At 39.4% G+C, this 24,000-nt stretch overlaps 1 protein-coding gene and 1 pseudogene across 1 annotated transcript in view; both read right to left on the bottom strand.

Moving 5' to 3' along the window:
* Window positions 1–15,530, bottom strand: part of LOC138030656 (nostrin-like) — a 29,153-nt gene extending 13,623 nt beyond the window's left edge. Inside the window, exons 1-11 of the mRNA XM_068878563.1 lie at window positions 15,376–15,530; window positions 15,120–15,205; window positions 13,110–13,190; window positions 12,537–12,599; window positions 10,071–10,152; window positions 8,965–9,027; window positions 7,608–7,721; window positions 7,195–7,240; window positions 5,579–5,658; window positions 4,016–4,114; window positions 3,636–3,755 (exon numbers count right to left, since the gene is read on the bottom strand). Coding sequence (XP_068734664.1) covers window positions 3,636–3,755; window positions 4,016–4,114; window positions 5,579–5,658; window positions 7,195–7,240; window positions 7,608–7,721; window positions 8,965–9,027; window positions 10,071–10,152; window positions 12,537–12,599; window positions 13,110–13,190; window positions 15,120–15,205; window positions 15,376–15,402 — 861 coding nt within the window. The 5' untranslated portion in view covers window positions 15,403–15,530. The remainder of the gene's footprint in view (window positions 1–3,635; window positions 3,756–4,015; window positions 4,115–5,578; window positions 5,659–7,194; window positions 7,241–7,607; window positions 7,722–8,964; window positions 9,028–10,070; window positions 10,153–12,536; window positions 12,600–13,109; window positions 13,191–15,119; window positions 15,206–15,375) is intronic.
* Window positions 15,531–19,347: 3,817 nt separating this feature from the next.
* On the bottom strand, window positions 19,348–22,313 carry LOC138052651 (vesicular inhibitory amino acid transporter-like; annotated as a pseudogene).
* Window positions 22,314–24,000: the final 1,687 nt, after the last annotated feature.

The raw sequence follows: 24,000 nt of genomic DNA, 5'->3' as shown, positions 1-24,000 counted from the left end.
CAAGTTGACACTTGACTTGATGGAGCTTCAACTCTGCTCCACGTCCACTTCCACAGTTTCAAAATATGTTTCCGGCTGGAATAAATGGCGTTCGTGGGTTATGCCCAAAACTGGCATCCCAGTTGTTCTGGCGCATCTGCTCCACGTGGCTCTAGCTGTTTCTAACTGAGCTTTGCATATCAGCCATGGAGAAGGAAACAGGCATTTTTGTGCTGTGTGTATTCGATCGGATTGGCTCATAGTTCTCCTTTGCGGTCACATGTCTATCTACATTTCTAAGCATAAAAATGATCAATATCGAGAGTGTCACATGATCTTGTTAGCTATATCAGGCAAATCTACATGTCCAGTATTGATTACTGCGAGGTTGCTTATGTGCCTCGGAGGGTCCAGTCCCAACAGCCCTCTCATTAAACGTATAGTTAAGTCAAAGTCTAGGGAATATTTTCATGCCTCACTAGGCATTTTGTCATTTCGGATTTGGGAGGAGTTTAAGAGTCATATCAAGCCAACAACCCTGGTTGTCGGCTCTTACAATAGATGGAAGCTTGATGGATAGGCATGCTGCTTGGTGATGTGCCTCGAGTAAACATAGATTGTCAAGTATTCCGACGGAGATTTGTTAGGCATTTCCTAATCTCTTGGTTTGTAATTCCTGTCAGAGGAATTGAAGGTGGCCTTGGTCCCGACCCAGATTTCCTAAGATTTTCCTTTAGGGGTTTTTTGGTTAGGTTTTTTCTGGCCTCCCTGGTGCCTTCAGGAATTATTTCCAGTTTTTCATATTTTAGTCTTCTGCAGATTTAATCATTTTTTCATATGTTGTTTATAGAGTCAAGTTAATAAAGATCGATAGGCCGTTGTCGTTCGACCGAATCATATACAATATTCTCCAGAAATTGGTGTTTTAGTCTGTTTGCGTTTGTGTGTTAATTCTTTGGCTAGTGCAGAAGACAGTACCTTGCAAAAGTAAGTTGACAATCTCTTTCGAGTATCGATTCTCGACTCGATCATTTAATGAGCTGGTCGCTTGACTGATTCCTCGACAGACTAATAGCACAAACGCAACTGGGAATACGAATAACAGAAAAGCCTGCCACGTTTCTCAGAGAATGTTGTTCGGGAGTAATGCAGAAAACCGAGCGAGTTTAGCCCACTTTTGAATCCAGTTGCTGAAATTGGGAAAAAATCACAACGAACGACACTATTCACGGTGCAATTGCGGAGGAGAAAATTATTCTTTGGCCGTATGATCGAAGCATACTCAACAATCACGCAGACTGTAAACAGTTTTCGACACTATCGGACCGGCGTGGAATTTCAAGTTTATTCCGTAGGCTTCTAATCGAGAGCGCGATCCACCCAACAATTTAGATGTAACCTACAATGTAGGTTGTTAATGAAAATTACTTCCACACTATTTCGAGAGAGGAAAGTCTTTTGAAACTACAATCATGTATTCTGTTTGAATTGCGGAGGAGATAATTATTCTTTGTCCGTATGATCGAAGCATATACTTGACAATCACACGGACTGTAAACATTCTATGACACTACACACCGCGACCGCAGTGGCATTTCAAGTCTACTCCGTACACCTTACTGGATACATGTAATCAGTAATGCTGCAGTAGCAGACGTTTCTGGAAACAAATGTCCTCTGTATACGTACAACCCCAAGAGGAGACCATCTGGGCGTGGCTCAACCTTTTTGTGACCCCTAAAGGAGACCAATCTGGCCGTGGCTTAAGCAAATTGTTGACCCCTAAAAACAAGTTAAAAAGAAAATTTGACTTCTATTTCTCTTTGCGTAATTCTGTGTTTCTTCGCGGAACCCTAAACGAGACCTTGGCGGCTTAAAAGTATTGGCGCTTTGCCCGGAACACCCTAAGCGAGACAAAAATCCAAAATTTACAACCCCAAGCGATACGACGAGCATCCCAGGCTGTTTCATATGGGAGTCCCCCCCTCAAGACTCCGAGTTTCATTGTGCGGCCTTGTTTGCTTATTCCCTTCCAAGAAAAATCAACAGTCATTGGGATCAGGTTAATTAGTGAAATGTTATTTACAAAAACATGTTGCCCTTATACGAACTCCCGACGTGAGGTATCAAATGTTGGATGGAACAGCTTTTGCCACACTTACTTCGTCCTGCGATGTTCAAAGAAACCTGATACTGGTAAACAAGTCTAGCACCAAGATTCCACCATCAATAAGACTTTCGTTCAGATCATTGCATTTAAGGAGGCTCGAAATAGTTTCTCTTGTTTTCAAACAAAATTAATAAATATATTCTAGCCTTAGATACAATTAGGGTTATCATATCAAGACGAAATTTGGCCAGGTTATTAAGTACTCATGATCATAGATTTCTCACATCACATTTTCCTTCAAAATAACGTTACCATGGCAACGATATGAGGCCTTTTATTGAGCCTTAAAATCAAGATATAGTCTTTTTTCAAAAAAACGGGACAGTGAAATCTTCCCATTCAGCATTACCAGATAATGCTAGAAACAATCTCTAAAATATTTAAAATTCAACAAAATCTGTAGGTCAGTTTTTCAGAAAAATCAGTTTTTATGAAATGTCTCTAATTTATTTTTTCACCTACAGAATTTTTTAAATTTGAAACACAAACGCTTTAAATTAAGCTAAGCTAGCATGCAAAAAAAAAAAAAAAAAAAATCACCGTCCGGAAGCAGAGATATAAACGAGTAAAGTTGCAAAATCAGGAAAAATGAGGGGGTTACAAGATCAGCATTTACGCATGCGTCACCCGCTCATTCGAGTGCACGCGCGAGTGGAGCTACAGGCCAACACAAACAGATTTAAGTGACGATCAAACCATTTGTGTACAATTTTCGTAGTTGTCGTAAATAGATGTTTATCTCCCATATATATAGGAATTAGAAGAAAGGTGAGCGAAATTAGCGGTATTTCTTTATTTCTGGTGACACATTTTGAATCATGAGCTGACGAAAGCAGTTTACATTGGAAATTTACATTTTATTCACGATGAAATCCATTGCGCAGTAAAGCTCACTGTCTTGCTTTCATATTAATTTTTAATCCACGACATAAGCTTGAAGTTTTGAAGAGAGGACACAGTTCCTGCTGTTATTTAATCGTGAAGTAACGCTTTCGCAAAAGTTGAATCGAGTATGACAATGTTTCGCATCAGTGATTTTGCGAGAATTGAGTGTCGAGGATCGCGTTTGATTTTGAGTGAATTAAGTCTCGATCCTCGACTCAATTCTCGCAAGGATCGAGTTGAGACTGTCAAATTACTTTTGCATGGTACTGTAGGTCTGAGGGCACCCACGGCCTTAAGTAAGTGGCTGGATGTATATTGAAAGACCTCCAGCTCCGCTGAGTTTTTAATAATGATAAGAATAATAATGATAAGAATGATGATGATGATGATGATGATGATAATGATAATGATGATGATGATGATGATGATGATGATGATAACAATAAACAAATCAATTTTGGTTTTGACTTTCTCGGAGGCTACCATGAACAGCTAAGGAAAGGACTAAACTCAACAACGAACACTGACAAAGAGCTCTAATAATATAACGTGTATAGTATGAACAATGTACAACAATATGACTGGGCAAAATACAACTCACATAACAGTCATAAAGAATCTGCTCCGAAGGGCCTCTTGGTTCTCCTCTTGTGTTAGCTTCTGTGACCACATCTTCCATTGGATTAATCTTCCATACTTCATTCCTCACGTTCTCATAATTCTGTTAAAATTTTGCAAAGTTTCCTGTCTCACAACTTTAGCCAGAAGAATAAAGCCCCTTTAAGGCTTTAACCTAATTCACACTTTAATCTGAATTCATGCCAAGCAGCAACCAGGTGTAGCAGTAACCCATTTGCTGCAAAACTGCATGAATATACTGATAAATCTCTAAAACATCTCAACTGGAAACTGGGAAACTATGTGACTTCACTGTTACAATATACAGTGAACTCAAGAATTATCCAAACAATTTGTGCCTACCTGTTGAAGCTGGGGTACCACAGCTGCCAACATGTTACAGTACAAAGAACATGTCTCACGCAAATGTGCAAGTCTCTCCATTTCTAACTTTTCGCAAGTCTGAAAAGTCAATTGAAAAGAGATCAATAATTATTAATAAAAGTTATGTCATTGGCCAAGTTTTGTGCCTCAAGTACCTGTAAATAGATTCACTTACACAGAGTTTACTCTCTAGCTCATTCCACACAATTTTACTTATCAAAGGGGCATCCTTGAGGGATAAAGGCTACGTTCCCGAAGGGAAGAACAGGTGCAAAGTAAAAGGACACTATAATACTCTGCACAATATAGTGCATTGGAGGTGACTTTGATAATTTGCAGTCATAACCAATAAATTGAAGAGTTAACAATGATCACTTGAGATATACAAATGTAAGGTGAGAAAGGTAAGAAAATTCTTTCATTTTTAACCTCCGATATTGTGTTTCTCACTTTCTGATTGGATAACTCAATCTTGGTTATCAGCTCATATACATGACTTTGTACCATATGACCTAATATGAAACTGATTGTGTCAAGTACATGTTGCCAAGCTGAAAAATTCAATTTAATTTCAAAGTACCCAAGTGTTCAGAATTTAATGAAAAATTAATAACATTGTGCATCCACACAAAAATTCCCCTTTGACCCTTTCCCTACCAAGAACAACACTTAATATATAATATCAGAAACCCACAAGGGTTGAAATGTGTAACGGCCCCTTGTGTGCTGGGAAACAAGCTTCTGAATGTTCAATTTGCTAAGTACCATATTTGGAACAACAAGAGCAAGGGGTTTCCAAATATGGTACTTAGCACTGCAACATTCAACCAATCAGTTCGCACTGAATATTCGGAAGCTGTGAACACGCGTTACACGTTTCAACCCTTATGGGTTTCTGATAATATTAATATATATATATTCAAATGAATGTAGCTAGCCAACAAACAACTGTATCAAGCAAAGTCGACAGGCAGGGGCAAGCTAGGCCAAGGGTCCATAACAATCACAAACACACTTCCATGGGTGGCAATTCCTGTCGGCCATCCATGAACAACTAGGCAGACAATCATATTAACTGTGGAATATAGGTCTCAACTGTCTTTAGTTTGTTTGGCTGGTTGGTTTTTTAATGTTCTTTTTAGGTAGCAACCACTGTTTTTGCCCGCCATTTAAACTGGTTCTAAATTATTAAGACAAAATAGCAAAGACTGCTTGAAACAAATACCAGGAAGTTTGTTAAGGATCATTCCCAGGACGTGAACAAAATTAGTGTTAAATTGGGAACTACCATCATGACAATAACTACCAGTCCAGCTTTGTGGTTGAAAATGGTTCATCCCAATAGAACATGACCTTCATTTGTAGAGGAAGACATGTAAAGGGAAAAGCATAAAAATGACAACCAACCCAGGAAATATTTTCTCCCATGTTTAACATACAGTGAGTTCTACGACAAGGTGCGCTACAGATGAGAATTTAACAGACCAAAATCCAGATTCCCAGCAGGGTTCATGCAGTTTAACTAAAGAAAATAAATTCTACCTTGCAAAATTTTAACATTGTAGCATCCCATTCAAGCCTTGCATTCTCAGTCTTTTCATACAGCTCACGATATTCTTTATCTGTAAAGAAGCAGTAAATATCGGCCCAGATCATTAATAATTATTAGTATAAATACACAGGTGATTATACAAAATCGCGCGCTCTCATTGGCTCGCTATCTCGGGTTATTGATAATCACCTTGACGGACAAAATGGCTACCAGTAGTCGTTTTGCCACTGTAAGTGAAGATGATTTCGTGTTGCAATTTTTTTTTCTCTTTTTTGAAATAATCACCTGTGTTTTTATACTAAAACAATTATTCGCCGAAGGCGAATTGATTATCGGTGAATACTCACTGATAATCACTTCGCCTTCGGAGAATAATTGTTAATTATTAAAAGGGCTATGTCACAAGTTTTTTTAGTAATTTCAAGACACACAAACATTCCCAAAATAGAATTTACCATCCCAATAACCACAGAAAAAACATCAGCCAAACATGTTAAAAATTTATGCTAACTCCCCTAAACAAAGGTCCTTTTCCCAGAATTACTATCTTGTTTGCAATGCAACAATAACTTAAACAGCAGAGGAATTCTATATAATTATTTTACCATTTTATAGTTCAAATCCAAAACACCCTAATGAAAAGAAACATTAGGAAACGGTTCGCACTGACACAATCAAAAGTGGAGGTTTTCAAAAACGGAAGTCCATGAAAGCATACGTTTTCGAAAACGCTTTTGAAAATGGAGAGTTTTGAAAAAGGATGTCTATCGTTCTAGTGTGGACAGCAAAAACGGGGGTTTTGAATTTCGAATATGCGTGACATCATAATCTCATGCATGCCTTACACTTTCCGCGTGCCAAGACGTAAAAAAAGCCTGGTAACAAAAATGCATTTTCAAATCTCTGTTTTCAGTCTCCAGTGGACTGCCGAATACGATGTGAAAATGTTAGTGTGGATGCAGATCTTTCTATCCATTTTCCTGGAGCTGGAGGTTTTCGAAAACCCATTAGTGTGGACAGGCCCTCAGAAATAATGTGAAAGAAAAGAAATTTTTGTTTATGAAGAATCACGTTAACAAAATTTGAAAAAATGTGCCACTGTCACGAATGCTGCATATTAATCATTTAAATTTGTAAACAAAGCGAACATAAAGCTTAATGGGTGACATTTTGGCCGTTTTTGAGCACCTTTAGTTAAAACTTAAGGCGATATCATTTTTTTCAGTTTATGGTAGCCTCTGTTTGTTGAAAAGTATAAGGTCTGGAAGGGCCAGAATTTTTGGCGACCAAAATACTTGAGCTGGCAACCAAATCTGAAAACTTAGGGGCCAGCTGGCCCCAGGGTTTTTTCCTGAAAGCCGAGCACTGTACCGGTAAGTGGAGAAGGAGCAGGGGAGAAAAAAAAAAGAAAAAGACTAATTAAAAATCTTTTGCAAATGATACAGGATAATGAAGTTCAACTACATGTACTATGAATACTCTATTTGATGATCACATGTCAACTTAGCACTTTCCAAGATAATATATTATTTCTCATATATCAACACTACAAATTATTATGGCAGATCGACAGAGATTGATAAACACTGACGACCTTCTACTTAACCTGCTTTTAAGGCACTGTCAGCCAATTTCTTGCTCTTGGCATCCAGCTAGAATTAACAAAATACAACCATCTTTATTAAACTACAAGCTTCCCTAAAAATACTGCATACATGTATGTGTAAAAGCAACAAAAATAAAAAAATGCTAATGCTCAAATTATAAATCATTATTATCAACATGCTGCTATGCACCGCTCAAGTTATACACAAGTACAGCACAACTCAATTCAAAGTAAGACAGTGAACATTCTGGACGACAAGTTTTATAACCCTTTTCGCAAAGTGTTAGGTAGTAGTTCAATACTAAATGTTAATGAAGGCTGTGTAGATAGAAAGTTGATACAACAGACAGAAAAGAGAAAAAGTTGAATTGTAAGCAAAGTGGCATTGAAAAGGTCACAAGCCACAAACATACTTTTGCAATATCTTTTTCAGATAGAGCTTTGGTTCCTCTGCCACTTTTTGCCTCTTCAAGCTGTTCAAATGCAGCCTCTGCTTCTTTACACTTTCCATAAGAGCTTCGCTTTGCCTAGAGCAAATTAAGCACATTATTCAGCGCAATACAACAATACATATTATCAAAAATTTGATTAGAAATAGAAAGGACAACTAAATCTTTAGTTTAGCTACATGTAGGTTCATCTGTTTGAAGAGTTACACTTATCACTAATGGATGAGCCTGGATCCGGAGAAGACAGTGTGAGAAGGTGCCTTGGGTAAAGGCGGATTCTTGCATTAAGCATTATAGGTGTCCACGGAAACCTGAGAGAGTCCACAGTCATCTGTGTCACACAAACGATCCACCACTCCACTAAACTCCCTTAAATTAAGCCATGAGTAATTTAGGTACAAAACTGGCTCAAGCTCAGAATTCACAACCTCTCAAAAGGAAATGAAATAAAATGAAGTGTGAAAGACCTTGTTTACATCCACCTCCATACCACAGGGCATCTTGAATACTTAACCCTTTGATGCCTGAACTGGCCAAAACTGGCTAGACTTAGTATTTTACTCTGTCTAATGTCAGATGATTTTACTTGTCAATGGGGAACCCCCAGGAGTCAATGGTTTATACGTAGCTCCCGGCTTATTTATTCTTATAAGTTAATCTGGCTTGACCCTGCGATTCAATCGAAAACCAGTAACCAGTACCTGATCAGAGGTCAACTTCCAAAAAACAGCTGATATCGATGAGCTCTAAACTTGAGCCCACGATATGCTCAGGTGATACTGGTCAGCAGATACCTTGTTTTGACAGGTATCAATTGGCCATGACATGGATGTCCAATAAGATGTACGCTGTAAAATAGCTGAAGTATGGCTGCCATGTTGGGCATTATTCATTATTATTATTATTATTATTATTATTATTATTATATTATTATTATTATTATTATTATCATCATTATTAGAACATTATTAATTATTGGGTAACTTTGTCGTCATTGTAGTGCGCACGCCCACAAGCAATACCGCAAGCCATGATTACCATGAGAAAGGCAACTCATGGGTTCCTATGAGTATGGTGCTCCACTTGGCAGGCTCTTTACTTTCATTAACTAAAGGTACTATTATAAAATTATTAACTAGTAGAAAGGGCTGCAAAAAACTTTGAGTACACATGTTAAGTAAACATGTGTACTGCAATGAAGTGGGAGACAGATAGAGAGCAGGCTTTCTTTTCGCAGTGTCCCACCGTGAAGAGAGAGCCTGCTCACTTGCACGCTACTATTGTTATTTTAAAGTGATGTACAGCTGTATAATTTATGTACCTTAAGAGCATCGTTCATTTTGTCTGAGAAATTCTTGTAAGCCTTGTCTACAACAGCTTCAACCTTGAAATAAAAAGAGAGTGTAAAAATGCAAGCAGTTCAGCTCAGGTACAACCTGCTGTCCAAAGGGGATTCCCCTGGCTTGATAAAAGGAAACTTACGCATGCACGTTTTTGAGAAGCCGGTGGCAACCGCAAGTGAGCTGTTTTCCCTTTTAACTTGTCTTCACACAAGCACATTTATATTGACAAGTATCTTTTCTCCATATTTAGAGATGACTAGTATAAAAATCTGGGAGACACCACTGTCCTAGCATGCAAAAATTAATGTTCTCTTCGGTTGTCATCCAAGAGAAAAATGAAAAATGATGAAGAATGGTATTTTCTATTCTGGAATATCTTCTTTCGTTTCTGATACATGTATATTCAAGTTTTTGTTTTAGAATTGATGACGTCACAAACTGAACACATGCCAGTAATAAATCCCAAAATTTTCACGGCCACACTCTCGTTTCCAGTCACTCTCTGTAATTAACTAAATATCTCGGATTTTGAACAGATAAGTACAGGCAGATGGTAAGACTTAAAATCATGATGCTTTACATCTCTGTATAAGCTTACCGAGAGTGAGTCTTATTACGACAATACACGATATAATCAATCCTGCGTTAAATAGTCCAAGCAGCAAAAAATGGTTGTGGCGATAGCATAGAGGGTATACATTTTGTGCATTACTGAAGATGTATACTACCTCTGCAAAGTTAGAACAACACCCATCCCAATATTTTTGAAGATACTGTATTCTCAATTTTGTGATTTATTGCAGTCATGTACAGTTTATGACATCATCAATTTTTGAACAAAAACTTGAATATCTCTGGAATGAGAAAAGATATTCCAAACACCATTCTTCATCATTTTGAAAGGTCTTTAAAGTAAGCAAAAGATACAATGTATTTTTACTTCATAGGCACTTTCAGTCCACTGCAAGATTTTCGTAACATTATTAGTTTCAGTCTTGGAAAAACAAATTATTGTGTTGACTGAAAATTGAATTTGATCCTCAATGCTGTCCAGCTTTAGTAAATAAACAAGTGTGGTACATACTGCTTTTCTTGTCTTTGATTGCGTCTCTACAAAAGCTTTCACTTGTTTCGACACTTCATCATGAAGTTGAGCACCAAAGCTTCTGAATGATTTAAGTGGAAAACAACAATCAATCTTTATTTTTGTGTATAGGCGTTCTTAGACTAGTGCCTTATGATGCTAATCAGGAACACATTCAGGCCAAACCAAAACACTGAGAATTCTGTCCACTGCTATTATCCAAATAGCATGTGAGATCTTTAACATCCCACACAGTTTATCATGAACCAGTCAGTATAAAATTCAGACTACAAACTGTAGATTGGATTTAAAATGCAGACTAGGTACAAAATGCAGACTGCAGACTGGATTCAAAATGCAGACTGTGGGCTAAGGTGTCACATCGTTTGATACGCAATATATTTTCGAGTTCAACTGATGTTATATGGATTGAGAGTGAGACATGGTGTCTGAGGGAAAATGAGACAGCAATTTTGAGAAGGACTGAAAGAGCAATGGTGATAGCAATGTGTGGTGCAAAACTGATGGAGAAAAAGAGGACAGAGGACCTGATGGAGATGTTGGGATTGAAGGAAACAGCGGTTCAGATGGCAAAAGCAAATGGAGTGAGATGGTACGGGCATGTGTTGAAGAGGGATAGACGATGGACATGTTCTGAGAAAAGCGTTAGAGTTTGAAGTGAAGGGCAAGAGGAAGGAAGGACGACCAAAGAAGACGTGGAAGACACAAGAGGAGAAGGAGAGCAAGAACATTGGTTTGGAGAAAAAGGATGCCATGAATTGAGCAAGATGGAGAGTGGGAGTTAGAAAGATTGCTGAAAAAGTGGGGTAAATCCAGCCACCCCCGTTTACAGGGATAAACCCGGATCAACATTGGATTGATGATGATGAAGTGTCACGCAATATCAGTCTCATCTTATCTGCCGGGAAAATTTCCTACTACGTAGGTCTATTTCCTTGTCCAAATAACCTCATTCTCATTCAACACTCATTTGTATATGCTGCACTCACCCCAGTCTTTCTCATTGAATGAAAAAAGTCAAAAACTTGAAATGTTGTAGGAGACAAATTCATAAATCACCTCTCTAATTTATAGGTCTGTGGGGTAAATCGTTATTTGGTGAAGCCTTTCACGCAACTTTATAGAGAGCTTTTTATGGATCAGCCACCATCTACCACCTTTGTACACCTTTTGGTGCCTGCAGCAATCAACAAGAACGTCTGCAGTTCACTTTGCGATGAAATAGCGTACTGTTCGCTCATGAGATACACATGAATGACCACATCTCCTAATGTACTTGAAACGCTCAAACTGCTGAGATTCGTAGAGATAAACCTTTTTTTTTTCAACCAAATAGCTTTCTAGTGTCATGCGTGGGTGACAATTCCGAAACAAAAGATGTTATGGAACTAGAAAATTGGAAAAAGATTTATTTCTAGGTCATCTTCAACCTGATATAGATAATTCTAAAAAAAATGTGATTTTGATCTCAGAATTTAATGGCATCACTGTGAAAGCCATGTGTTGAGTGCCGGTGTTTACACCTCAGTCTGCAGTCTGTATTCTGTACCCAAGGATGTAGATAAGAATAAATTCATCCGGTTGGAGGTTCTATTGAAACAGCAAGAGTTAAATACCATGGAAACCCATGGGGTTTTGATACCTCTTAACGAAAAGGTTAGCGCTTCCAGCAACCAGCCCTTGAACTTTAGTGTAAGCATGCGCCATACAGATTGTAGTAGGCCATTTCCAAGTTCATCTTTGCCTCCTCTTCAAAGTGAGTTTAAGCGCGAAGTTTTTCCTATGAAAATTAGTTTACATTCATAATTATGTAAAGTAGAACTAATTACCATCAAAAAATCTTTGCCCTTAGACTCGCGTTGAAGAGGAGGAGACATGAACTCGGAAATAGTTTATTACAAAGGAAGCACTTTCTCCTCAGTTATTAAAAGACCCCAAGTGTTGGTCCAACCAGGCAGCCTGGTGCTCAACCAACTGTCAACCAACTCGTCGGCAATTAACAGAACCAGAAGCTCACATGACCTTGAAGCACCTGTTCTCATTGCTTTTTAAATACATGCCTGGTGAAATAGGGCTAAATACATGTACTACAACCACCATGATGATAACTTTAGCTTTGCCCTCTAAATTGAACTAACATCATTACTATTATAACAGATGTACATAAGACTTAAAAATAATAATGTTCTAGAGAATGAGGTGCCGGATTGCGGCAAATTTTTTAACTCATTGACTCCCAGGGGTTCCCGATTGACGAGTAAAATCGTCTGGCGTTAGACAGAGTAAAATACTAAATTTGGCTAGTTTAGGCCGGTTTGGACGTCAAAGGGTTAATGAGGACATAAATAAATAATTATGAGTTCTTTTGTTTATAATGAGGTGCAAGGTGGTTTTCTGCAATCCCCCACCTTGGCACTACTTCACCTGCCTATACAAATACAGTACCTGTGTATTTCAGCTTCATTTTCCATTTCATGAATGGTACTTTCCCAAGATGACTTAAGAGTCCTGGTGGACAAACAAAATTACTATATGAGAATTATGAGAACTGTGATACTAGTGTCAGTGGTGAATGAAAATGTGCCTCCAAAACAAAATTTTAGGCAAATATAAACAATAGCTTATATTTGCCTAAAATATAAACAATAGCGGGACGCACGGTGGCCTCATGGTTAGTGCGGTCAACTCCGGGTCGAGTGGTCCGGGTTCGGGGCCTGGCCGGGGACATTGTGTTGTGTTCTTGGGAAAGACACTTAACTCTCACAGTGCCTCTCTCCACCCAGGTGCATGAATGGGTACCAGCGAATTTAATGCCAGGGGTAATGCTGCAATGGACTGGCATCCCATGCAGGGGGGAGTAGAGATTCTCCTAGTCGCTTCATGCTACAGAAACCGGAGATAAGCGCCGGCCTGATGGGCCACCTGGCTCGTAAGCAGACTTTACCTTTTTTTACCAGCATACCTTTCGTGGAATACAACATTACAATAACTGAAACTACCTAAATAACATAAACCTACCCAAGAACATCCTTTGATGTTTTTTGAGCCTTTTGAGCCAACTTGTTTAAATTGTCAGCATATGACTGTTCTATTTTGGACCTAGTATAAACAAAACAAAATTGTTTATAACTCGGGGCCCTGCATCCGATTGTAATAATACTTGTGCTGCAATAAAATCCTTCAATCTGCACTTGTGTTCCACTTCCAAGTTGAACAATTTTACATGTCATGGCTGAGTAGTAACTGGTCACACCATCAAGCATCAGTACAATATATATGCTCAAATGCAAGAATAATTTCAATAAAATTGGAAGCTGATGGCTGGAGGTTGTAAAGTGCTGGTTGCAGGTTAGAATTGCAGTTAACATTTTCACCTAACAGAAACAACGCCAACCTTTACAAAAATGCTAACCTTACACTTTTAACAATTACATCTAAAGCATAATGCATATACCTTATATTAGCATTAGTAAAGGTCTAAGTTGTTTAAGCTATGGTGAAATAAGACCATTGGAAAAACCCTGATCAAACCGGATCAGACCAGACCAGACCAGATTGGATCGGATCGACAAAACTCAGACTGGATCAGTAACAAAATTAGACACCTGAAATTCCTGGTTACCAGTTAAGGCAGGTGTCCTTCGCGGAAAAGTTCGTATGCACGCTATTTTCAATAAAATCATAACAAATTATACATCAGAAGAAAGCTTGATAATTCTAGTTTACAATAGAAAATATAGTTTACCGGGAACCGAGTTTTCCGTTTAGTAAGTGTCAGGAGCCGGTAAGACATGAAACCACCAAGGCTTCTTCTGTTGAATTTATCAGGTATCGGATGCTGCAGCACGAGCAAAATGACTGCACAGCATTATTCACAAGCCATCAATCAACAAAATGGTGTCAGGCTTTTTGGATATTCTGGTTGGCTGTCTTGATATCCCCATATAAGGTTGGAGTAGCTAAAAATATGAGAGACGTTTTGTGTAAATGGACGCCACGGAAAAAATAATAAATAAATATTGGAATTTCCCAACACGATTTTGTTGATTGATGCCTTGTGAATAACACTGGGCAGTCATTTTGCTCATGCTGCAGCATCCGATAACCGATAAATTCAATAGAAGAACCCTTGGTGGTTTCATGTCTTACTAGCTCGTGACACTTACTAAAAGGAAAACTCACTTAAACTATATTTTTATCGTAAACTACATTTATTAAAGCTTTCTTCTGATGTATAGTTTGTTAGGATTTTATTGAAACACCAGCACACGTACGAACTTTTTGCCCAACGGCATCCGCGACTTCACGTGGGAAGTAACCTTGACTGGTGACTAAGGGATTTCATGTGTCTACTTTTGGCAGGAATTTTGTTATTGATCTGGTCCAAATTTTGTCTATCCAATCCGATCCGGTCCGATTCAGTTCGTTCCGGTCTGGCTTTTGCCAACGGCTTTGTTTATTGGCCCAAATTTTGCATAGGCATTGTTTTTGTTTTCTCTTGGGACCATTGTAAGTCCCAAGAGAAACTGGAAACAATGCTTATGCAAAAATTTGGGGGGCCAAGCAAAGAGTATTATGGTATTTTTCGAAGTGGCCTATAGATCAGCCCTCTTTTCTCAGTCTCAGTATCTTAAATGGTTTGCAAATTCACCTGTCAGACCATTGTATTCTTAGAATAAGTAGGTAATAATTTATTATAAATATACCGGGTAATTATAATAGGACTCTATGTCATAAAATTGAGGGAATACTATTGAACTGGACTTTATGCTGCAGGCTTAGCTTGGGGGCTACGGGTCTTATTGTTAATTACTACCCTGTGGAAATGTTGGGTCATTCGCATTCTTTTGTTGTTGCTGTCAATTAAGTTGTCTTAAATTTCAGCTGGTTGCCCAATGTTTGCAACTTCACAAAATTGATATCATTAAAGAGGTTAATGGATAATGGTCATTGTATGCACTGCCAGGTAAACAAAAATTTTGCCAAGATTCACTTACAAATCAAAACAATTTTCTGTTGTTAACTCACCTTTCGTTAAAGATACTAGACACCTCTCTGCAAAATTCATTGCCTTGACGACATAACTTGCGCAGTTCTTCGTAGCCCTTTTGTTCCTGTTTAAAATTATATAAACAAATTAATACTCCTAAAGAAATTAATTTAAGCTCACCTTTGTTTTTGCTTTTCATGCATATCTGCAGAGTACGTACTGAATAACAGAAGCAAGTCTTAAATAAACACACTTCAGCTTTGTAAAATATGGCCACCGTAATTATTTTATTACCCAGAATGAATCCTCAAACTTGGTCATAGCTAAAACGTCTTAACTTATCTTTTTTTGTAAATGAAACAAATGCATTTCCTGGACAGTTTCAAAGCCGTTTAAATGTCGCATCATCCATTTTCATCAGCTTGTCGTCATCCATCCCAGAGGGCAATGCAGCAACCTTTGCCTTTCAGGGGTCCTGTTGGGAGTGGTTGGAATTTTTTTTCTCAGGGGCCGCCCCGTGGAGTACGTTTGAAAGTGAGGAAGAATGTGAGGAGGGCTACATTGTAGGTCTTGGTATCGGTCAGTATAAAATGCAGACTGAGGCCTAAATTGTCGCATTGTTTAAAAATCGTTCAGAAAATATGCGTTCCACTTACCGTAGTGACCGCAATCGCTTTCCCCCCAAAATCTGTTCTGTTTCATTTTTTTAGCTCGATATGTCAGGGGCACCCAACGTCAATTTTCGGAAAATATCTGTTCGGAAGACGATTTGAGATCTAGAATTTTCGGAACATTTGTTGTAGAATTCCTTGCTTGCCTGCCTTTCCTAGGATTTTCGATGATCTAAAACATGGTGTAATTGCCCATTTTTAACGGATTTTCATCCAAAAAAGGTCACCTAGAATTTTCGGGAGCCTTTTTTCTGGCTGAAATTCTCGAAAAGGTAAGTTTGATCCCTATAATTTTCGGATCACTAGACTTTCAGCTGGGGAATCCGAACAGATGAAAAATTTTTAGGGGATAAAAATATGCCTACGTCTACCGTTTAAATACTAAAATACGTTTAACAATGCTATGTTTAAGTGGTTTTGAACTATATTCTCGTTGGGTGCCCCTGATATGTCGGTCATCTTTTCCCTTCCTCCTATTTTCCACAGTGGCCTCTCTCGTTTCAAACTTTCATTCATGCAAACTAGATGTTTATGATGACACACTGACTTTAACAGTGACTCGCGAGGTGTTTTGATGTAACGCACAGATCTGAGAATTGTATCATGTGACAATCGGCAATCGTCAGAAGGCTTTAATCCCGGGCTTTAATTCGAATTCCCTTTACGGTAAAGCACATTTCCAAATGTTTATGCTTCAAATTAAGGAACAAATACACATTTTCAATGGAAACAATAATAAATAGACCTATTACGAAATTTTCGCGGCAGAGAAAACGAGACCGACATTGTTGCGTGACCCTATTATTGAAAATATATCGCGTATCAGACGATGCGACAATTTACGCCTCAGTCTGCATTTTATACCCACAATCTTGGGACAAAACTCGTTGGGAGATTTGTGACGCTCTAATTTGTCTGTGTGATAAAGAGTAAATTCTTCCTACTTTCCCCACTCCCCCCATTCCAATGTTGTTTTAAAAAGCGACTAAAGGCTTGCACAGTATTTTGCATGTAAGTGCGCTTAGTTGACCGCTCCCTACAAGGGCTTTTCAGGATCAACCGGCTGAACGGGATCGGACCGAATGCATTTGATGGCGCCCACGGCTGCCGCCATACGATCCATGTGTGATCTCAGAGCACCGCAAACCCAGCCAGATGTAATTGACTGGGAGTCGATTTTGAGGAGAGAGGAAAACCGGAGTACCCGGAGAAAAGCCCGCGGAGTCAGGTGGAGATCGACTGAAACTCAGCCCACATACGACCCGAGGCCAGAGTTGAACCTGAGTCACAGAGGTGGGAGGCACGATTGATGACCACCAAAGCACCCTGACTCCCCTGCATCACATCATCAACATTGGTATGGGGGGGAAGGGGGAGGACCGATATATTTTGTGAGTGCGTGCCAAATGATGCTTAAGCTAGAATTTTTCCTAAGAGTTTTGTCCAAGATTGCAGTCTGCGGTATGCATTTTATACTCACCGCTTTTGGTATATGTACGAGTAGTGTAAATTACCAAGTCTTTGATCAAGCCAAAAATCAACACTGTAAGAAAAAGTGTGGGGGCACACTTTTTCTTACCCCCCCCCCCCCCCCCGGCATTTGTTTCTCCAATGCTTTCTGTATGGTATAGTTTGTCAATAATGGGAATACAATTTTCTTTCTTCAAAAAAAATTAACAGGATGTAACAGCAAATTGTCGCGTGAACAGACAAAAGTTGGGGTGGGGATGTAGCTCCAGTGCATTTGCCATTTACCCTTGCAGGTAAGAAACGTGACATAATGTAACTTTACTTTGTTGAAAATTTGGAGGGAATGTGTTATTAGAAAGATCAACTCTACAACACTGTTTCACATAATGGCAATGTTATGGTACCATATGAAACACCAAGAATTGCTTAACAAGATGCACACATTAATGTGACATAATAAATTACCATGGCAACAAAAGAACCAAGGGCTTATATCTCTGCAAAGTTGAAAAAAAAAATTCTCTGGTGCAGATTCAGAGCCAGCTTAAGTTTTTTCAATTGTGAAGGTGGTTATGAATCTGCCACAGATAATTTTTTTAAACTTTGCAGAAAGTTTAATCCTAGCATGCTAATCACTCTCCAGCAATAAAAAAAATGGGGGTCAACAAGTTCGTTTTTGAGATATATGTGTTTAAAGACGGAATATAGCTAGGCTGTTTTTAGATGGCTCTTTTGTTGCCATGGTAACCCGTTACATCACATTTACGAGTGCATTTCGTTAAGCATCAAGTGGTCTTTTCAAATGGCATCATAACACTACTTTTAAGTGAAAAAATTTGGTATATCCAGTCCTTCCAAATAGTAGTTTGTTGAAAGTTTTAAAACAAGTCTGAGCCTCCTTAAATCTGCAACATGTTCATTTTTAAAGATCCAGTGCCTATTAAGATGGGGAAACATCCCGACAAATTTTGACACGCACCCGTGAGCATCTGGGAAGGGACAGGACTTCTCCCATTTTCCAACATTTGCAACAATGAGTCTGAGGAATGTCGAAGACTCTGTCATGAGAGTTGCTTTTCCATTTTAGATACAGCACCTAATCGTTTCCAATAATTGGAATAATGGAATTGTTGCTAAAAGAGGCTGCTCATATCCACTGGGAAAATCCCAGGCAGCTAAGACATGCAGAGCCAACTCTATCTTTTTAGAGGCCTTCGCAGCTTCAGCAAATAATTGATCAAGGGCACCCAACGAGCAAATCAAGCCAAGAGCCATAAGAGACAAATGAAGACTCCTTTATACATATATATAGACTGCCTAAGAGATGTTTTTATCACCTAGAAGAATTTGATCTATTTGGATATGTTAGCTGAAAAATGAAGTGTCCGAAAACTTTAGGAAATGAAATTTTCATTTCAGCAAGTTACCTTCTGATAACTTCCCAGCGAACCATTTTCTTATCCGAAACTGCTAGGTGACCTTTTTTAAGTGCCAAAAATTGCAAAAATATCTTTTCCGAAAACCTAAGGGACTACTCTTCCGTGGTTGCGAATCTTTAAGGTGATGTTTCACAAAAGAAATCTATAACTGTTTGGCAACGTAGAACCAAAATTTTTGAACATTTTGACTCTTCCAAACACATATTTCACCGAAGATTATCGCTGGGTGCCCCTGAATTGATCTGCTGATAATAGAAGCTGCTTACAAATATAGCAAACAATAGCAGGTTAAACAAGCTGCTACATTTTAATGAACATTTTATCCATTTTCAATGCAAAAAAAATAGTCAGTAACTTAATCACTACATAACATTGAATAATTTAGCATTGACGATTAGGAAGGGGGGGCTCCCATATAAAAAGGACGGGGCTGCTAGGGCATTCAGCCTCAAAAGGTCCACGGCGGGAGCTTTAGCGGTACCTTTTAGGGTGTTGAGCCGAAAAATTATGACTGGAGACATTTGACAATTAACTTATTTTTAATTTGTCTAATTAAACCCATAATTTGGTACCTCTTGGGGTTGAAAAGAAACTCATGCCACGCCCAGAAGACAGCATTTTCATACCTCTTAGGGGTTCTTTTCCAAATTTCTGATGAGCACCCCCATCCTTTTTATATGGGAGCCCTTCCCCCCCCCCCTTCCCTTCCCCTGGGCCTTAGCACAGGTCATGACCCTCAGTTTAGCCATGACCATGAACATAATCACTGTTCAATGACTGAATATTACTTAAATGTAAATTATACACATTTTTGCCTTTTGGCCTGTTAACATAGAAGAGATCAGCAGACTGATGCTTGTTTATGAGGTACCTCTGTAAGCTAGTTTGTCAAGTTTTTGGAATTTGTAGTCAAGATCTCCAGCAAGTCTAGATAAGCATGAAATTCCTACAACTCCTTTCGGTTCTGTAAAGCACACCTTCCTGATTATAGACAACAAATTTTGTATTGATGTGATACAGTCGGAGAATCAAGGGATTATTGTTATTGAAATACTCTTTACCACATAGAAATTTATGTTCTTTGGCTTCAAAATTCTTTAAAATTGTTAGTAGTACTTGCCATACTGGACCCAGTCTTTCTTCCTTCACTCCCTCTAAGGTAAGGAGATGAGGAGAAAGACCCTGGGAATGGGGTTGTTGATCAGTCACAATACCTGTTAAAGGATGGGCCAAAGTCTTTGTACATGCCTCTAAGTAGATGTACTATATATTCATGGTTACATGGTCAAATACAAAAATCTATGCGCAGAATGAAACTGCTAGATAGTAGCTTATCCACCGGATTACGGTATCAGGCTCTTGAACAACTAGGGCCAGATAGATGACTATCCACCCTATTAAATCGATAACCTTATTAAATCACTCACATTATCTTCTGGCAATGATTTATCCAGTGGACAGCATTATCCCCCATGTTAACCCCCCCCCCCCCCCCCGAGCTCGCAAGTCTTCTCAAGTTTCCAAAGACTGAGATGCTTGCTGGAGAATGCAACAAAGGCACAAGTGTCCTGTGTTCCTTGTGCGGTAGGCGCCGAAAAATTCTACAAGGGTGTTCCCCTGGAATATTGTGAAATTTGAACATCTCAAATCCCTGGAAATGCCCCGTTGAGTCTGCCATTCTGGTTTTTTCATGCTGCTTGCTAAGAGAGCCCACGATATTCATGGTCAGCCTGAGTTACCATATCAGCCTATACTTCATATATTAACGGGTGAATGTGCTGAAGAAACAAGAAAATTGGTCGCACACTAACAGATTGAACATTGGCCAAAGTTCAGTGCCAGTGAGGGAACAAATTCAGAATTCATGAGCACTACTGAAAGCTTTAAAGGTAGAGTTACCTACCAAAAGAGTGCCAATGTGTAAAAAATGCTCGTGTTGGTTGTGAGAGGCTGCGTGAGATTGCATTGAAATGTGTGAGACTCACGCCCCCCCTTGATGCATAAGACTTAAGAGCTCTGCCACTCCCCCCCCAACCCCCCCACAACACACACAAAAATGTTACTGGTAAATTAGAAACCATGTGAGACCTTAACGAGTTCTTTTGCTGTAAATACTATACCAAGTACCCCACAAATTATGCCAAAAATTGACACCAAAATCCTGACAACAATGTTATACCACTTGAGTTCTTTCCATTTGAGCACCATGTGGAAAACACAAGGAAACACAAAACAAAGACATGTTCCCGTGAAGCTACCCACAAGACCCATGACCAAACCAAAATGTGGAACAATAATAGCCAGAAGAAGGCCGAAGGAAAGCACAAGTGGGCGTGACACAATGATCCAAAACCAATGATATTTCTTGTCCTTCTGAACATGAGGAAAATAGGGCAACATTTTCTGGTCAAATGTCTCCAAAACAATGTAGCTTACAATAGGGAATGCTGTAAACACATTGGTCACAACCAAACATTGGCAAGTATGTAGAATACTGGGCTTGTCTTGAGATTGAGCGTAACGGCTTGATTCGTGCGCATGCCAAATCGCAGAACTGGAAGGAGACCAAACGCAACCTTGACTACGACAGCTATTAGAAATGCAACATTCATCATCATGGGATACTGTTCAGGGGTTTCATACTTCCCTCGACACCAGGAAACACAGCATGCGCAGTGTAACTGAATACAATCACACCAAAGCCAATAGGAAAGTTATTGATGTCGAAAGGTGGAATTTTGTCAAATGACATATCTTTGTACTGAGTTATAGAGTAGATGATTATTGTAAGAATAGACGACATCAAACCAAACACTGAGATCATACTTATCCAGGCGATCACTGACACCCGACGGATGAAAAATCCTGGCAGGGCAATACAGGCACTGATTGCTGACCATGTGTAGATATCAAATGGAGCAAACTTGTGAAGAATGTCACTAAATATAGTTCCCAGTAGAACGAGGTAAGTAACTACACCTCCAAACATCTCACAGCACTGCACCAGGCTCACAATCTGGTTCCCCCACCGGGGCCATACGGCTTCCCCGACTTCCGGATAATTGACTCGGACGCGTTTTTTCTGACCAGTACGCTTGGATGTTTCATATAAACACTCGATCAACAACTTTCCAGTGTAACAGCACAAAAACGCTACCAGGGCGTTTGCAGCAACAGCTGCCCAACCCCCCATACGCACAGCATACGGTACTCCTAAAATACCGGTTCCCTGAATGAGGTTTGTCACGTTCCAACCTGCAAGAAACGCAGAAGCGCGACGATCATCGGAAGGCTTCTCCAACAAAGAAACAGTCATTGTAGCTGACTTCAGCTTTTGAATGCTGTGAGAAAACCCTGGCGAAGGACTTGCTCCTAGGATTCCTGAAGAAGAACGTCTTTGTTGTCGTCCTAAAAGATGGGCCTTTTCGTCGAGCGTTACGACAGTCGGTTGATCTTTTGCAGCCCCTGGCTGGTGGTTATCCAGGGCAATATCTTCGCTCGCCCAGCTCTCCATATTTCTTTAATACTTAAACAGCTTTAGGCAACTCGCACGAAAACAATGCTTTTTGAAAAAGCCGTTCGATCTGCGAAGATTTCAACTGGGCTCTTCTGTATGTGCATGTACGTGGCATTTGGCATGCGAAGTATTTGAACAAGCACTCACTTGAGCTTTGGGAAAAGAAAATCACCAATAATATCGCAGTATGTGGTCGGGCGGGATGGTGTTGTGTTACACTCTTGGCACATGGCGCATTGTACAGTTGCACAATTTGCACAGTAAACATCGCCCTGACAGGGCGCACCGTGAAGCAAATCTTTTAATGGTGTGATTCAAATTATTACATAACTCTTATTTCCTTGAGATTATTCCTTGAAAATTATTCTCTGCTTTTAACACCTGATAGTTTGTGTCCTTGTGTCATATTTCATGATATTTTGATCTTTGTCATGCTTCAACAAACTATAAACAAAATATTTTCGAGTTATTTGAACAAGTTGAAAGAGCTCAAAACATTCCTTTTATCTTTCAACCCAAAATATCCTCTCTCTTTTTTTTTGACGTATCGCCGAATGCTTTAATTTTTTTTCACAGTTTTTAATGCTCGGACCTGTTTGTTTATGTTTGTACTTGAGTTATTTCTTGCAGATTTTTTTTTTCAACGGCACCTGCTATTACATGAATCGTGAGTAAGTACACCAAAATAAGTACAATATTGGCAATGTTTGCCGTTAGACAGGATATACATCCTCCGACTCCAACTGTCACGCCTTCCTTTTACGATTTGGTCACGCAAGTTACTTCCTTGCATCGTATTTCCCGGTCTTACTGAACGACCTGATTCCACATCCAAGCATATGCGGTCCGGGCTTCAGTGTTCCATGTATTTTCACCCGAACAAGGAAACAGTCAATATATTTATCAAAGTGCCAAACATCGTAAAAATATGTCCAAAAGTTGAAGGTTTTATTTTTAGAATCAATCTGCATATGTTGAATTCGGAGTCTCCGGTTTTACCTTATGGCTAGTTTGACGAGGAGAAAGGCAGCAAAGATTTTGCGGTGTTGCGACTTATTCTGATTGTTCGTTGTTCCATGTTTCAAACAGGCAAGTATTTTTACAGGTCACACGTCACAGGTAGGGTATGCAGGGGCAGGCCATTGTCTTAAAATGTAAACTTGGGCTGAAATAATAGTTTTTAGAGCTACCTTTAGCATTAATAAAGGTAACTTTTTAAGGATTAAACCACTGCAAAAACCGTGTACGATCAAGACTTGCTCTACGTTGGATCAAAATAGATCGTGACCACACCAAAAAAACTTTAAAAATGGAAAATATACTGCAAAGGTTGGTCAAGACAACGTGAACATAGGGGTTGTTACAATATTTCGGCTGGCCACAAACAGCCATAAGGCTCCTGAAAACGAAGAAAAATTTGTTGAGGAAGCAAAATGCTTCAAAAAAAAAGGAAAAAATTGGTTTGAAAGCGCGCAAAACTACGGTGAGGAATATCAGAGAAAGACTCCATATAGTTTAATTTCTTGGAATAGTATCATTATTATAGTGTTATTCAACAATAAATGCCCTTTCAGCGTGGGTTTTGCTAAAAGCAGGTCCGCAGCCCAGCGGCCCGCCACGGCCCACCACGGCCCAGCGGCCCGGCGGCCCGAGGCCCACAGCCCGCGGCCCACGGCCCGCGACGGCCCGGCGGCCCGGCGGCCCGGCGGCCCGGTAGCCCAGTCCTCATTTTCCACAGTTTTTTCTGTCCAGCGGTAAATCCACGTGCATGCACAGATCTGCATCGTGTTTGGGCGTGCAAAATGGACGACGGTGAGTTTGA

This window comes from Montipora capricornis, chromosome 1, assembly GCF_036669925.1.
Source record: "Montipora capricornis isolate CH-2021 chromosome 1, ASM3666992v2, whole genome shotgun sequence".
NCBI classification, from domain to species: Eukaryota; Metazoa; Cnidaria; class Anthozoa; order Scleractinia; family Acroporidae; genus Montipora; species Montipora capricornis.
Note: the sequence above shows the minus strand (reverse complement) of the source record. Positions and strands in the feature narration are given on the sequence as shown.